The sequence below is a fragment of the Phragmites australis genome, chromosome 23, assembly GCF_958298935.1.
Source record: "Phragmites australis chromosome 23, lpPhrAust1.1, whole genome shotgun sequence".
Taxonomy (NCBI): domain Eukaryota; kingdom Viridiplantae; phylum Streptophyta; class Magnoliopsida; order Poales; family Poaceae; genus Phragmites; species Phragmites australis.
Window position 1 is genome coordinate 22,138,724 of NC_084943.1, and position 16,426 is coordinate 22,155,149.

General features: G+C 46.2%; 2 protein-coding genes across 2 annotated transcripts; one reads left to right on the forward strand and one right to left on the reverse strand.

Annotated features, from left to right (window-relative positions):
• The first annotated feature begins 2,869 nt into the window (after positions 1-2,869).
• LOC133906439 (protein kinase PINOID-like) lies at positions 2,870-4,729 on the forward strand. Its single transcript, XM_062348348.1, has 2 exons — positions 2,870-3,705; positions 3,794-4,729. The coding sequence occupies exons 1-2, from the start codon at positions 2,969-2,971 to the stop codon at positions 4,584-4,586; spliced, it is 1,530 nt and encodes a 509-aa protein (XP_062204332.1). The 5' UTR covers positions 2,870-2,968; the 3' UTR covers positions 4,587-4,729.
• Positions 4,730-7,851: 3,122 nt separating this feature from the next.
• On the reverse strand, positions 7,852-14,440 carry LOC133905751 (putative pentatricopeptide repeat-containing protein At1g10330). Its single transcript, XM_062347514.1, has 3 exons — positions 12,230-14,440; positions 11,627-11,675; positions 7,852-8,480 (listed from the first exon to the last, which is right to left on the reverse strand). Exon 1 carries the CDS (start codon positions 14,345-14,347, stop codon positions 12,905-12,907), a length of 1,443 nt encoding a protein of 480 aa, XP_062203498.1. The 5' UTR covers positions 14,348-14,440; the 3' UTR covers positions 7,852-8,480; positions 11,627-11,675; positions 12,230-12,904.
• Positions 14,441-16,426: the final 1,986 nt, after the last annotated feature.

Sequence of the window (16,426 nt, forward strand, 5' to 3'; positions counted from 1 at the left end):
AGTCCAAGAACCAAGGGCTTTTAAAGCTGTCAATCTACCCCTTTGCTTCGCCAAACGTCTCTCTAGCTTTTTACTCTAGGAAACAACCAGTGTTGGTAACTGGTAAGTATAGTTGGGTGCGTGGTTTATAAATCGTGAGGGTTACCGGGGAAACGCTTTGCCGAGTCCTCTTGCTCTTCGCAACAACTTGGGCACGAAAATCACGAAGGTACATGCATTGCATTGCATACTGCCCTGAATATATAGTACGTACTTCGTTCACTAAAATATACTTTATTTTAAAAACCGTCAAAAGTAAATTTTAAATATTAATTTTTTATACTATGTTATCGGTGGCTATAAAATTAATATTAAATTAAAATATTTTAAAATATAAATCTATTGAAACCAATTTTATACGCTAAATATGCATATAATTTAACTAATTATTAATAAAAAGTTATAAAATTTGACTTTTTAAAAAATAAACTACGTTTTACATTCTTGAAAGGAGGAAGTATATGATTGAAATCAAAGTGCTTTATGGTGGTGTTTTATGGTACGTGCTTAATTGCTTAACCTTTGAATCGACCTCTGGACTCCAGTAATGAAGGCAAAACTCTTCAAGGTACGCGATGCCATGTTGCAGTTTACAAGGCCTGACTGGAGACTTTTAGGCCGACCCGATCGACAGCGTCGTCCCGACAAACTTGCCGATCAATGGTGGAAGAATAATCAAGCCTCCTTGCAGTTGGTCATCTGATACTCTCGGTAACTGCGTGTTCAACCGAACGGGACTGCGCTTCTACGCACACGTCGTCAACCCGTGCTGACCGGTTAACAATCTTGACTGGAATGGCAAGTGGGACCGTTGACTTCGATCCACACACGTCACCCGAGTTGCAGCCACCGCCGACGCCGCGCGCGTCAGCGACAACCCCGGCAGCCCTCGCCGGCAAAGCTCCGGCCGGATAAGGCCGCGCGGCGCCGTAGGACGACTCCTCAGCTGTACCGACGTACGACGAGCTCAAGTTGTTCCGTTTCCACGTAAACTTGGCCATCTGGGTGTGTTTAGTTCTCGGGAGCTGTATCGCATAATTTGATTGTACATAGTTATATTTGATGAGAATAAGATTTTTTGTTGTATTGTATTTGTCTAGATAAGTTTAATTAAGTTTTTGCATGGTTGATCGAATTTGAGGTCGTATTAACGATATAAAAGTTGAGATTGTGATTATTTATCTATATAAAAATAACTTTATGACACTTATTAGTGAGATGCCTATATTTATTGAGATAATCTGAAACAGTAAATATAGATAAACAAACACACTTTTTTGTAAGATTATACGTATCCGTCGGACCAGATCTATAGAGCAAATTTGAGCAACTAATCGCACCCTTATAATCCCATCTTTAGATCAAATTTAAAAACCTCAAGGCCGGGCAGGGGCATTTGTTCATGCAAAGGAGAATCTTGTACTATTACTGGTTCTACTTTAACATGGTGTGCCCACGCTTAGTTAAACCTTAACCTTTTGACCTCGAGGCTCGGCTCCACTAATGGTTGGACTTCTAAGTTACAGCCGATAAGATTGACATTGTCGTCCGTCCGTCCCCGACAAACATACCAGTTAACCACTGATTGAATGAATTATCAAGATGCTTACGTAAACAAGCAATAATCCTGGTCGATCGACTGCTGATATCTCGGCGAGTGATAATCCTTGTCGATCGACTGCTGATGCTATCTCGTTGCATCTTGAGGCAGAGCAAGATTACTACACAAACTGACAGTCTCGCCGGGTCTCAAGACAACGTCACCATCATATATAGATATGGGGATGTGCATCTATGATACAGAGAGGTTGGAAAGAAACCCTTATACAACTATATTATCTTAATATAACAAAAAAAAAAAATTAATAAACTTTTGTTAAAAAAATCCTATATCATCTATGACCGCCTTGAGCTCATCCATAAGGGTATGTTTGGTTATCTGAATTTCTCTAGTCTAGCTCAGTGTATACGTATAATCTCAGAAAAAAGTGTTTGATTATCTACATCCACTGTTTTCAGCTGTATGAGCGGATGTAAATGTACGGTCTCATCCTAGTTGAGGAGTAAAGTTCGATTTGAACTTCACTTTTTATCATGGCTGAACGGATGCAGGTTCTGCATCTGCTCATATACACTGATGTATTTATCAGTGTCACAAAATCATCTTTATAAGTAATCAACCAATCTCAATATCAACTATTGTATCCACTCATATGGCCTCAGATTCAGTTAAAAAAACAAAAAATTAGCTCAACCTGTATAGATAGATATAATCAATTAAATACTCTTCTTTTCAACATATATAGATCTATTAAACCTATTTTTTTCCCAATCTATTTGTACCGCAGCTCTACCAAATACTACTGGAGCAACTAAACACCCCCCCCCCCCCAACACTCCGAGACAGAGGCCACGTCGAAGTGTCGAACAGCCCAGCGCATGGCCGCACGCGATCCGGTTTGACCTTGCCGCTTCCAGTGCGCAGTAAAAGCGCAAAGCTCCACTGCAGTAGACGGTAGAAAAGGACGCGCAGTAAAAAGGCTGTGGCGGTAGGGAATGACGGATCTGCCCCTAACCCTTCGGACAGGCGCACGAGCCTAGGCGGATCCCCTGCGCCCGCCGCCCGCGCTTGCACCATTCGCTCCGGCCGGGCCACGTGGCCGAGCCGCGTCACCGGTAACTGACCACGGGGGCCCGCATGATGACCCACGTGTCAGTGAGGGGATGGTTTGTTTTTGTCACTGTTGTTGCGGGGCCAGGCGGGCGCGGCTCGCCGTTGGTATAAAGCGCCCGCGCCACCAACTGCCTTCGCCGCACGCCGCCAAACGCGACGAAACCTCAGCAGGGGAACAAGCAAGCGAGAGTGTGCGAGCTAGCCACTGTGACTGTGCGGCGAGCGCACGAGGAGGACGTACGCGAGGAGCTGGTGATGATGGTCGCCGCGGTGCGCGCTCCTCCGGCGCTCGCAAAGCCGCCGAGGCCGCACGCATCGCCGCCGCCGGGGCACGCGATGCTGGAGCTGTCCCCCGCGGCGGCGGCGGGCGGGGAGGACCAGGGGTTTTCGGACATGGAGACGGCGTCGTCGACGGGGGCGCCCAACTCGAGCCTCAGCTTGGCCAGCAGCGCCGGCAGCCTCCCGCGGTCTTCCAGCCTTTCCCGCCTCTCCTTCGGCTGCTCCCCCTCCGCGGCCCTGGCAGCGGCGTCCCCGTGTTCGCCGCCTCAGGTGGCGGCGTTACGGCCGCACCGGTCGGGCGACGTGGCGTGGGCGGCCATCCGCGCCGCGTCGACGTCCTCCGCGGCGCCGCTCGGGCCGAGGGACTTCAAGCTGGTGCGCCGCATCGGCGGCGGCGACATCGGGACGGTGTACCTGTGCCGGCTCCGGGCCGGGTCGTCGTCGGCAACGCCGGAAGGGAGGGAAAGACCGTGCCTTTACGCGATGAAGGTGGTGGACCGGCGGGCGGTGGCCAAGAAGAAGAAGCTGGAGCGCGCGGCGGCGGAGAAGCGCATCCTTCGGGTGCTGGACCACCCCTTCCTCCCCACGCTCTTTGCCGACTTCGACGCCGCGCCGCACTTCTCCTGCGTCGTCATGGAGTTCTGCCCCGGCGGCGACCTCCACTCCCTCCGCCACCGCATGCCCTCCCGCCGCTTCCCCCTCCGCTCCGCTCGGTAAGTAGTACACACCGCAAAAATCAGTCCTTTCACGTCAAAGCACATTATGGCATATGCACCGGCGCCGACGTCGAGTTCCAAGCAGGTTCTACGCGGCGGAGGTTCTTTTGGCGCTGGAGTACCTGCACATGATGGGCATCGTGTACCGGGACCTCAAGCCGGAGAACGTGCTCATCCGTGCGGACGGCCACATCATGCTCACCGACTTCGACCTATCGCTCGAGTCCACCTCCTCGCCGTCGCTCGAGGAGGCCGCTGCCGCTGAAAAGGCAGGGGAGAACGAGCCGGACACGGCCACCGTGTCGTGCTTCCCGGACCACCTTCTTCGGTTCAAGCGCCGGCGGAGGCGTCGCAACACCATGGCGCCGGCGGCGCAACCGCGGTTCGTGGCGGAGCCTGTGGACGCGCGTTCGTGCTCGTTCGTGGGGACGCACGAGTACGTGGCCCCCGAGGTCGCGAGCGGGGCCCCCCACGGCGCCGCCGTGGACTGGTGGGCCTACGGCGTGTTCCTCTACGAGCTCCTCCACGGGCGCACCCCGTTCGCGGGCGCCGACAACGAGTCCACGCTCCGCAACATCGTGCGCCGCCCGCTCGCCTTCCCCCCGGGGTCGGGCTCCTGCGGCCCCGCCGACGCCGCGGCGCGCGACCTCATCGTCCGCCTCCTCGCCAAGGACCCCGCCGCGCGCCTGGGCTCCCGCCGCGGCGCCGCCGACGTCAAGTCCCACCCATTCTTCAAGAGCCTCAACTTCGCGCTCCTCCGCTCCTCCCGCCCCCCCGTCGTCCCCGGGTCGTTGCCCCTGCACCGCTCTCAATCCTGCAAGGCCGCGCCCGCGGCTGTGACCCCCAAGAAGCCGGACGCCCGCTTCGTCCTCTTCTGATCGTCGCCAATGCAGGTCCGGCCGGGACGCCATGCATCGCCATGTACAGAGACAGTGTTCAATCCAATCAGCCAGTAGTAAAATGAATCCACCTGGATGTCGTCAGTCTAATTGAACCTGCAAGTTCAACCCATGGTGCTTAATCTACCGCGTCCACAGGTTCCGAGGCTTTAATGATCGAGCTTAACACCCGGCCTAATCAACCAGATTATGTGCAGCGAGTCAGTGAGGGCTGGACAATTATCGGTGGTGCTTGGTTTTGTCTTGTCGGCGCTGTTGGGCTCACATGGGTGTTGGACTTGCCTGCTTAGGGTCCATATGTGACAAAAGGGTCGGAAGCCAAAAAGATGATATTAAATTCGTTCACTCTGGTAATACAATTTTGACTATAATTTTTATTATAACATATTAATAAAATATATTAAAAGTATATTATTATAAAAATAATTTTCAAAATAAACCTACTAGTGTCATCTTTAAGTACTAAATTTAAAATATAAAAATTAATTTATAACTAAAATTTAAAACAGTTGACCGAACGTTATAAAAAACACTTATTTGGATCGGAGAAAATATAAGGGAGAAGTTAGTCCATATTTCTATGACCAATCTTTAAACTTAAAATGTGAACTTAAGTAATAAAATATTGTTTTTATATCGATTCTTCTCTCTTCTTCGTCGCCTACCAACTACTATCAATTCGAGCCCTCATGAAGAATTTTTATTTATTTTTTAAAACAGAACACAAGCAAGCGTTAAATCAAACCAACACACCCTTACGGGCTTGCGATTACATTAATGGCGCTCGTTGACCTGTCTCGGCTCGAGGTGGTTTTGCCTGTTGTGGGGATGTGTAACAGTCTCATCAATTGGATCGTTAGTTTACTGCAGAATAGTATTATTTTTTTCAACTTAAATGCTGCGGAAACGGTTTTTTATGGTCATTATCCGTGCATGAGTGTAGCTGGGTTTTATATTTAATTTGGTCTGTTTAATTTATTGAGCCCCAGGGATATCATTTTTGAAAAATGAACGCCAGGGATATTATCTGTGAGAACTTTTTTGAGCGTGGGCCCGCAGATAAGAGAGAGAGAGAGAGAGAGAGAGAGAGAGAGAGAGAGAGAGAGAGAGAGAGAGAGAGAGAGAGAGAGGTGTTCGGCTTGGATCCGTGGCGATCACGTGCCGGCGGCAGCGGCTGCATGGCCCATGGCAGCACAAGCACGGCACGGCGCCTGTCGTTGCGTGTATCGTTGCACCAGGCCGTGCTGCTGCAGCTGGATGTTCATGGCGCCGGCCAAGGACGCGACGGGGCTCGACCCGATGGATGGACGGACTGGACCGACCTCCAGGCTCCAGCCATGGCGAAACCTGGGGCAGTTCTTGGCTACGTACCTCTCCCATCGCGAGGCGATGCCCTGACGCCAGGAGCAGCCGCCATTAACCTGGATCAGCACCCAGTTCCAGAGCAGATGCTTCGAGATTGACGTGAGCCCTGGCACCCAACTCACGCAAAGCCTGCGCCTGTCCGTGACCTAGCTCCGCTCCGGGCCCCGGCCATGGGCGCTCCTTTCTCCCGCCCTCTCCATGCAGTTGCAGAGCTGCAGGGGCTTTGACCCTAAGCTTGGTAAAGAGACTTGCCTCGATCGGGCCTCCGACGGGACCGTAGAAACTTGGCATTACCTAGAGACGCATGGCTAAAACGGGCTGTGATTTTGACGTGCTGTGGGTGAAAAAGTTGTATGGTCCACTGTAATTTCTAACGCAATGCTTGTCGGAGTTGCAATGCTAATCAATGGCGATGGATCAATTTTCATTTAAGGCTCCTGTTTGTTTTCTAGTGATTATAAAAAATAGCTTATAGATTATAGACGATAAATTATAAAAGTTGATAGCTGTTTAGTAATTTGGATTTTAAAAGATTGAATTGCTGCTTTTAGATATTAAAAGTCTATAATATCCTCAGCTGGTTTGGGTACCCTATTTATCATTTGAGATATGTTTCACATTTGATTAGACTCGTAAAATATTTATGAAAACCAAAAATACATAAATAAATAGCAAAAGATACATTATCCATACAAATTTGAATTTTTTTTATACAAATATCCTTTCACAAACAATATATTCTCTCGTAGCAAACAAAACATCAACAAGATTATCACGGAAGATATTCATATCACTATCTTTATCTCCTAACGCACTATTGTCACCACTCCCTGAGATGAAGATGCTTCGGCCATTGGTATGTGGTTTTTATCTTGATCACACATGTCGAAATATTCATCCCTCGTAGCACTATCTCGAATGAAATTATGAAGAGTTATACATGCAAGTATTATTATTTTTACTTTAGCATAGGATAATTTAATAAGTTCAATAAAATTCACTACTTCATATTCAAAACACCAAATGATCGCTGATTGCTATAATATAATTCCATAAGCTACCTATTTGTTTGAGCTAGATTATAAAAGTCACAATACACAGTCTCTGCAATGACAAAGAGAGCCTTAATCCTGCTGAATTCGCACTCGATTGGACATTTGATCAGGCGGCAGCAGGAGCCAGGAAAGAGCAGGGCCGTCTGAACTCCGGCATCGATTACGACGAGGCTCTTCGATCGATCGCCATGACCACGAGCAGAGCAGATCACTTTTGCAGTCTCGTCTTCTCGCTGCAGACGGCAGCGCTACTGCTACTCCTAGGAAAAGGCCAGGCACTAGATTGCGGTTTCCGATTCTGCATGGCCACAGTGCGAGCCGCGACGAGATAAAAGGCAGCAATCACCATGCAGTGCAACGCCTAAATCTGCAGGCCTAGATCAGCTTTGGGTTTGCAGGAGCTGCAGGCTAGGACCGAGCTAGACGAAGGGAAAGAGATGGAGCACTGGAGTAGGAGGTGCAGGACAACAGGAGGGAAAGGCAAAACATGTCTCGTCTGCTCACGTCCGACTTCGAAGTTCGTACCCTGCGCCTCTAGCTTCCCCATCGCCAGAGATCGGAAGCTCTGTCTCTCTCTTGAACATGTTGGGTCGGAGAGGAGCACGAGTGTTAGGCAGCTGCTGCTGGTGAGGTGATGTGATGCGATGGCAATCCCCAGGTGGGTCAGGATGTAAGATCTGGACCCTGTCTCTTGTGCTAACCGTTAAGATTTATGTTAAAAAATATAAAAAAATTATAAAATAGTTGGGAGAATCAACAAATAAATAGATATAAGATGATAAGAATAGATAAACGAGATAACCGTTTATCTACATCAGGCCCAACTCATATCTTCCTCTTTATCTACATCAGAAAAATGCCTAAAATCCTCTTAAAAATGCTATCAAGTCCCAGGCTCCCAGCCCCTCTGGCTCTGAGTGCAGGCTTGAACGGACTAACTGGAATTGGTGACGGTTTCTTCTCCCACCAGTTACCACGGAATTGCTCTGCTTTCTGCAAAGAAATTAAATCAAACCAAGGAAAAAAAACTCAGACAATGGGAAACAAACCATGCATGGTAACACATCCAATTCTCTTCTCAGTGCACCAAAACTGACGTCCTGTGACTAGACTTCTCCCATATAGATTGAGCACCACACGACACCCTAGGTGAATGTAACATAATCCAGTGAAACAAAAACATAATGGGCAATTTTAACATGCACGCTCTCCTTCGTATGTTCAAGTAAAGATATCAACTTTGGCAAACCAAAGTGGTCAAGTGGGCTGATTTGAAGAAGCCTACCACCAAACTGAGAACTGAAGTGCTGGTTGCTGAAGCTGACAACCAGAAGATGAGAAAAATCACAATTTTCAGACTCTGAGATTGAAAGCTAACACATTTAGTGTAGGCTCCAAGAACAGCTGGTAATGGTTCCTTCTCCTACATGTTACCACCAGATTACCAGGTCCCCTGAAACAAGATGAATGAATTGAGGGAAAACATTTAGAAACAGATTATGGACATACAGGCATAGAGTGCAGGATACAAGTTTGCGAACTGACGAAAACAAGAGATGTTCATTATGTTTGCGTGGTTGACTTAGTAGCAAAATCCACAATCGATCATGTCCTTCAAGTCGCACCTTGCTTTCTACCATATCGTTTTAAACAAAGTTATACCATAACACCCCTCTAATTTCATTGCAAAGTGGTATCAAGAATTGATCCAATTTGTTCATGGTTGAATACTGAATACTTCCGCTCGTATGTCATCAATCTCAGGATATCTATGCCAATGCTCCAATAGATATGAGGGTAATCCTTATATAATGAATGGCTGCCAAGGTATATTCTTACTCAAAAAGTTAGATTGGTCTGAAGTGTCTAAAGATGAACTTATACAAAATCTAATGAACACAGTCAATAAGTGGTCACTCAAAATTTCACCTAGTGTGTCAGATACTGCCAGTGTTAAATAAAGTCTAGCAGAATTATGATTGTACATTTGGTGTTTACTTCTGAACTTATGAAAAAAACAGTCAGCTCTAGCATAGATTGTTTGACATGTTGTAATGTTTAACTATGGGAGCAGTTATGCGAAGGGAAGTAACACGATTACAAAGTCAAGTGAGATGACTTCATTACTTGTTGAACACTTCAAGTTATATGATGAAACGAGGTCAAAGAAGGTTCATGTTGAGAAATTCTTCAATTTTAATGTTTCTCTGGGCTCCCTTTTTCTTTGGACCGCCAGGCCCATTTGCTTCACTGTGGGCCGAGCCCATGCACTGATGCATACATGGGGGGCGTCGGTCTGCTAGGGTTGTGTAGGAGCTGGAAAAATCTTGCGGATGGAGGGAGAGAGAGGGCTGGCGGCCGGTGGAGCGGTGGCGGTGCAACCGCCTCTGGTTCCCTCAAGATCGTGGGGCTAGAGGGCGCCATCATCGCGTCTATTTTGAGGTCGGCTTCCTCTCTCTGGTGGACGCAGAGAAAAACATATACATCCCCTCTGTTCCTCACTGTTTTATCTGATTTGGCTCGTCGCCCTGAGTTGGAACCGAGAGGAGCTCGGTTTTAGTGTTTTGTGCTTCGCTGTTTGGAGGATTGAGTGGTGGAGCATTTGGTGTTTGGTGTCGGTTGGTGCTGCAGACGCCGAGGCTCGCCCGTACTTGCATTGGTTGTATGGTTGAGGCTTTGTATCTCTGTCTTTCCTCTCGCCGGCAGCAATTGGCGGGTGATTGGATTTCTGACACAGCGGCTAGTGAGCCATGCCTTGCCTCGTTCATTAGTGCTTTTTAGCAATTTACTTTGTGAGTTTTCTCCTCTTCTCTTTCTGGACAGTATGGTTACATATTCGTAGATGCTTGATGATGAATATTGATACTGAGATTGGGCTTGATTTTTTAGTATAATAGATTGACCTGTGCATTCTCTAGTCTCTCGGCATTGTTGATAACCCTGGATGTGTTAGTCGGTGCATATGTCTAATCTGTTTTTGTACATCGAGATACATGTGTTGGTTTTGTACTCCAGTGGTCTACCCGTTGTGTGATCCCTGGTTAGGATGCTGCTGTCATTACCGAGTGTACTTGTCGATCTTGCTTCTAGATGCAGTAGCTGATTAGTTTCATCTCTTTGCTTTATCTGGTATGTATGTGTATGCTTAGTTTTGGGACAGTAGCATCGTCCAGGATGATGTTGTAAATCTAGAGATTTCTGCTTAGGTTCTAATTCTAGCTGTTATCTCAGAAATCAGTCCAGTCAATGATGTTTTCAATAGGACAATTAGGGGACATGATCTTATTAGTCATGGGGCCAATTGTTATTTTCTTTCTGAGAGCAGTTTCATATACATTATGTTACTGCTGTCTAGAATTTGATGTTTACATGACTATGGAAACAGATCTTTATGCTCAATTGTTAATCTTTTCAAAGGTCATGTATTTTGGGTACTCTTTGTTATGCCTTTGTATAGGTTTATGTGGAATAAAATTTATGCTCACTTTATCGCATTGTTTAAAACAATCTAGAAATCCAATTGCTTCTGAGATGTCTAGTTCTAGCTCTTCTGGCCTATCACCGTCATCCTCGAACGCGATTAAGCCTGAAAGTTACGATGGAGCCAGCTTTAAGCGCTGACAGGCCCGAATGAGATTATGGTTGATGGAGCTTGGACTTTTTTGGGTCCTCATCGAAGAGTCACCCACCCCTTCGGGGGAAGCCATGCAAGACGAGGTCGAAAGAATGCGTCTGGACGCGTTAAGGGCCTGTTGGGAGAAGGCTAATGCCTTTGCCCTAGCACGCCTCTTGGTTGTCTTATCGAGTAGGCTCTTTGACGTCTACGTGGGGTTCGGGGAAGCGCGAAATGTGTGATCGGAGCTGAATGATAAGTATGCTGAAAGCGACAACGACAATGAGTCCTTTATAGTGGCCAGTTAATTGAACTTTCGTATGGGAAATGACAAATCAGTTATGGAACAGATCTATGAGTTGCAGCTGATTGTGCGAGACTTAGGCTAGTATGATTGTGTCCTCCTTGAGAATTTTCAGGTTATGAGGTGAAAAAGTGACTTACTTTGTAATGCCTATTTATTAGTAATAATAAATAGGCATTATAAAGTAAGTCACCTTTTTACCTTATAACCTAGGATGAGAGATAATTTTGTAAATTATTATATCTCATTAGAGAAATATTAGTGAATTTTACCAATTTTATTGGAATTTTGTGAGGACTTAAAAATTGCTACAAATTGCAAAAGTAGCAACTTTTGAAGAATTTTAGTTTGAATTATACACAATATTTTTAGGTGAATCCAGTTAAAATGGGTTGCTTATGAATTATAGAGCATGTACAAAAAATGATATATTTTGTTGCACCTTTTTTAGTTCATGGTTACTGTTGACAACTGAAAAGTTACTGTACATGACAGAAACCGGGTTTCAACAGTGTTTGGGTGGCAAATGGGCGAGAAAATTTGGTAGGGTGGCATTTGGGCGAGCGCCATCTGGTAGGATGGCAAAAAAGCTATTGCCCCTTTGACTTCATGCTGTATAACAGTGAAGGTTTTTTAAAAAAATATCTGAAAATTAAATTTCCGAACTTGGGTAAAGACTCACCTTAGGAAGAAGACTTGCCTTTACTTAGTCCTAAATCAAACACGGGCAGCTGAAGACAAATAAATAACGATGAGTACAACTTACCAAATAGATTTCATATCCCACAATGTTAGCCCTTTCATATAAAGTTGCTTATTGTTCAATACTTAAAAAATTCCTTTGACCATCAAATGGACTTAAAAACATTTTGTATATGCCGTATCTGTAAAATTGTTATGTGATATTTTGACATGAACAAAAGTACAAGGGGCTGGATCATTTGACCAGAGTCTTAACCATAAGAACTTTTAGCTAAGAACTTATTTTCATTTTTTACTCCTTCAAGTACTGAAAAGGAACACATGTTGTGCAACAGTTGACTAGCTTTTTCCATCCATTTTAAAAACTGGTGCAAGCATAATGCAAATTCAATTATTGATGCATAATATCATGAACAGTAAAGGCAATTAAATTCAAATTTTGAGACATCAGGTTGCATAAATGTCAACGACTTTTCATGTTGAACTGTGGATTATCTTGGCTACTGATCTAGGATACAAAATGCATGAGTATTGGTAGCTTTAGAGAGTAAAGACATGATACTGCACCTCTTGGCAGTCATACCTACAGTGGAAAGGACCAGAGTAACTCGTGCTTGCAGGCATCCAGTTCATTGAATCAAAGTCTGATTATTTGTTATGCCAAAATAATACTAACAAGTTTGCACAGTATGACACTCTTTTAGCTCTATTCTTCTTCAGAAGGGCCGATGTCCAGTGGAGAATCTGTTAGAATCTTTAAGGTGTTCCTGTTCCTGACCATTAAGGTTCGCAACAAACAAACAGGTATCAAGGGATGGCAGACACTGCCCTGACCTACTGTCTTCTTGATTCCAGCCTCCTGCATCACCTCTCCCATTCTCGTGGCAGCATACCCCTCTGGGATGGCAGTAGTGTGAAACACAACACTGCGCTGACCTACTGTCTTCCTGATTGTGCCGGCTCAGAATTTTTGTGGCCTGTCAGGCTTCCCCTTCTTATTAACATGATTCTGGTAGCTTTCTTGCCACCTTCCGTTTAAAAAAATCAGTTTTTTGGTACCAAGCTCAAAAAAATGAATATCACATGCTATAATAGGTGCGCGAATACAACAGATCCCATTTGAAGTTGCAGACTGGACTAGTTCAAGATTTGCAATCTCCTTACAGCTAGGTTCAAGCAAAGAAGATTAAATCTGCCAGTGCCAGACCAAGTTGCGCTGGTTCGACGAAGGCTTGCGCACCAAACGAACAAACAGTTATCAAGGGATGGCAGTAGTGCGAAACACAACACTGCTCTGCCCTACTGTCTTCTTGATTCCAGCCTCCTGCATCACCTCTCCCATTCTCGTGGCAGCATACCAATTTCCATCTTCTAAATAGACATTCCTAATAGTCACGTATCGACCGGATTGCTGGGGACCAAGAGCCATTAGTTTCCGCCCAATCTCCGCAGCAAGGTCCACATTTCCATGGAGCTTGCAAGCCCCAAGAAGAGCACCCCACACAGAAGCATCAGCAGTGAAGGGCATCCTTTCGACAACCTGAATGGCTTCCACAAAACGGCCAGCACGGCCTAAGAGGTCCACAACACATCCATAATGGACCATCAATGGTGTCACCCTGAATTCGGCAACCATGGCCTCGAACCAGTATAACCCAACCTCCACCAATCCTGCACGACCGCAAGCTGTCAGCAGAGCAACGAAGGTTATCTGATTTGGCGAGAATCCTTCAGCCCTCATCACGTCGAACTTAGCCAGCGCTTCACTTTCCTTGCCATGATTAGCCAATGCCGACAGCAGGGCGTTCCAGGTACAAGCCTCCTTCCCGCGGACAACCTCAAAAGCACTCATGCAGCAGCCAAGCTTCCCGTGTTTCCCGTACATGTCAACCAGCGCGGTGCCCAGGAACGCTGTGAGGCCAAGCTCATGGCGGACAACGTACGCATGGACAGCCATCCCCGCAGCAAGCCCCTCGGCGCCATCAAGATTGGCGCAGGCCGAGAGCACGCTGACCAGCGTGGCCTCCCCGAGCCGTGCCTTGTGGTTCAGCAACAGTCCCCGGAACACATCGAGAGCGCACCGGTGGCGCCCGCTCCTCGACAGCCCGGAGAGCAGCGTCGTCCACGACACGGCGTCCCTGACCGCCATCCGCTCGAAGAAGCTCCCGGCCGCGTCTAGGTCCCTGGCGAGGCACAGCGCGTCGAGCAGCGCGTTGCAGGAGGCCAGGTCAGGGCTCCCCTCCATCTCGTCGAACACCTTGCGCGCGTCGCAAACGGGGCGACCGGATCGCGCGTAGGCGCTGATTAGCGAGCAGGCCACGAAGCGGTCGGAGGCGAGGCCGCAGCGGAGGCATTGCGCGTGGAGTGCTGCAGCAGTTGCCCCCGAGCCGAGGGCGGAGGCGGACTTGAGGAGGGAGGGGAAGGAGTGGCCGTTGGGGCGCGCGCCGCGGGCGAGCATGGAGGAGAAGAGGCGCAGCGGGGCGGACGGGGAAGAGGAGGAGGCCGCGGGGACGCGGAGGTGCGCGTGGGCGAGGCAATTGTAGGGGAAAGCGGTGGTGGAGTTGGAGCATTGGGGTTCGGAGAGCAGCGCGCCGGAGGTGAGGAGGAGCGCGTGCACCTGCAGGAGGCGGCGCGGGAAGGGGAAGTGCTCCTTGAGGAGGCGCTCAAGGACGACGTACGAGTACGGGGAGGCGCGCCGCATGCGCGCTCCTGGGAGCTTCGCCACCGCCGTTGCGCCACCGCTTCACGGCTTCGCCGCCAGCCGAGCCGACACCTCCGGGGGCTCCGAGGCCCAGATGTCGTTGCTATGGCCTGTGGGCTTCAGGCCCAAAAGGAAAGCAGCGCGAGGCTTTGCGCTGCAGGATCACGGCCCACATATGGATCGCGGATAATAATCGCGACCACTTTTCGGTGCCCAGTTGGTTATGGTCTTGTGTAGAACATGTCCACTCGGTTCCATTATAGATTCCATACAGTTACTTGTATTTTTTATTAAATTTTGAGATAAATAATATAGGTATATGTGAGTGCATTCAGTGATAAAAGTATATATCTATACTATATGATAAGTGCATTCAGTGATGAAAGTATATATCTATACTATATGATATTATATATCTAATCTTATTTAGATATGTGCTATAAAGAATTTATAGGGACGTACGTGAATACGTGTTACTTGTAAAAAAACGCTTAGAAGACAAATAGCAGAGTTCAGGGAAGGGTCGTTGGTATTGGCTGCTTTGCCACTATCTCTTGACCTTGCTGTCTGCAGAATCAGGACTCTAAGCTCTATTTGGATATGTTTTTTCTGATTTTTTTTTTAAAAAGTTAGAAGCTATTTAAGAGCTAGTTTTTCTTCTTCTTTCAGTTGTTGGTGGCTTTTGGCTAGCTGAGTAAGCGGTTGTGGTTGAAATGAACTAGAAACTAAGAATCAGGTTGAGAGGAGCTTTTTTGGCTTTTAGCTAGCTAAGTAAGCGTTTTTGTTTGAAATGAACTAGGAAATAGGGAAATAGTGTAGCAGCTGGAGATGAAAAAAATAATGAATATTGTAATAGTATTAGAAGATGCTATAATAATATTACAGGGAATGAATTTTTAAAGTATTTACTGAAAATGGGTATCATAGGTGATTTGAAACCAATAACATGATCATCAACACGACAAAACCCTCTTGAACACCATGGGAACATGGGATTGGGTTCCGTTGATTTTTTCTTTTGCAAACAGCGAAGTACATATATGATTTTTTATGCCATTCCTTCTAATTTTTATTCTTTCCTTTCCACTACCGTCTATTTGATCCGTAGAAAAGATATATTTGCTCTTAGGGAGGAGGATGGTGGCCACTGGCAGCTAATTGAAGTTTAGAGTTCTTTATAAGTCGAATCTTAGAATGTGATGTACTGGAGAGTTGTAGATAATTTCTTTATGATTTTATAGGGTTTTTGAACACTGGATTTGGATAAATAGACCAGGAGATATGAATTTCTGAAGTCATGTTGTTTGCAGACCATTAGGGAAGCTGTATGGTTACAATGTGACTGTGATTAGGCATAGCAAAAGCCGAATTAATTTTTATGGTGAATACCAAAGTTATAGAAATTTTTGTGTAGATAATTTTAGTATGCTTATTTGTTTTGTTTCCTGTTGTAGAAAAATAGATATAAAAATAACAAAGTGACTGGACTGCAATGGATGTATTAATGTCGTGGCTGTTTTTATAATACGATTTAGTTTAATATCTACGGTTTTTGCAGAAGATGCACATTTTATATTTTTATACCATGTGGACAACAAATCATTTAACATGTTGTTGTGGTGAAACAATGTGTTACCTGAGGTCGTCCTCCTCCTCCTCAAGAGCAAATATGTCTTTTCTATGAGTCAAATGGACGGCGGTGACGAGGAAAAAATGAAAATTAGAAGAAGTGGCAAATAAGAAAGTTCATTTTCTGAGATGACAAATAGAAGATTACCTTATCTTTTTACGATAAATAAGGAATTTTCTCCAGAATTAATGCTGATCTCACCTACACTAGTCAAAGTCTTCGGGTCATGACCAATGTTATCAAAATCGCATATTCTAATCGGATCACCCATGCTACATGGTAACCATGTGTTAGAATACTTAGAGCTTAAACCGATAGGATCATAGCCATATCAACATGAACACCTAAACTAATTGCGGAATTAAGAAGATTAACCAATGCTTGTTGATGCCATCGTGCCAGTTAAGGCGCTTGGGGAAGAGCTGTGATAGGGTTCGCCTTTTGGTCGA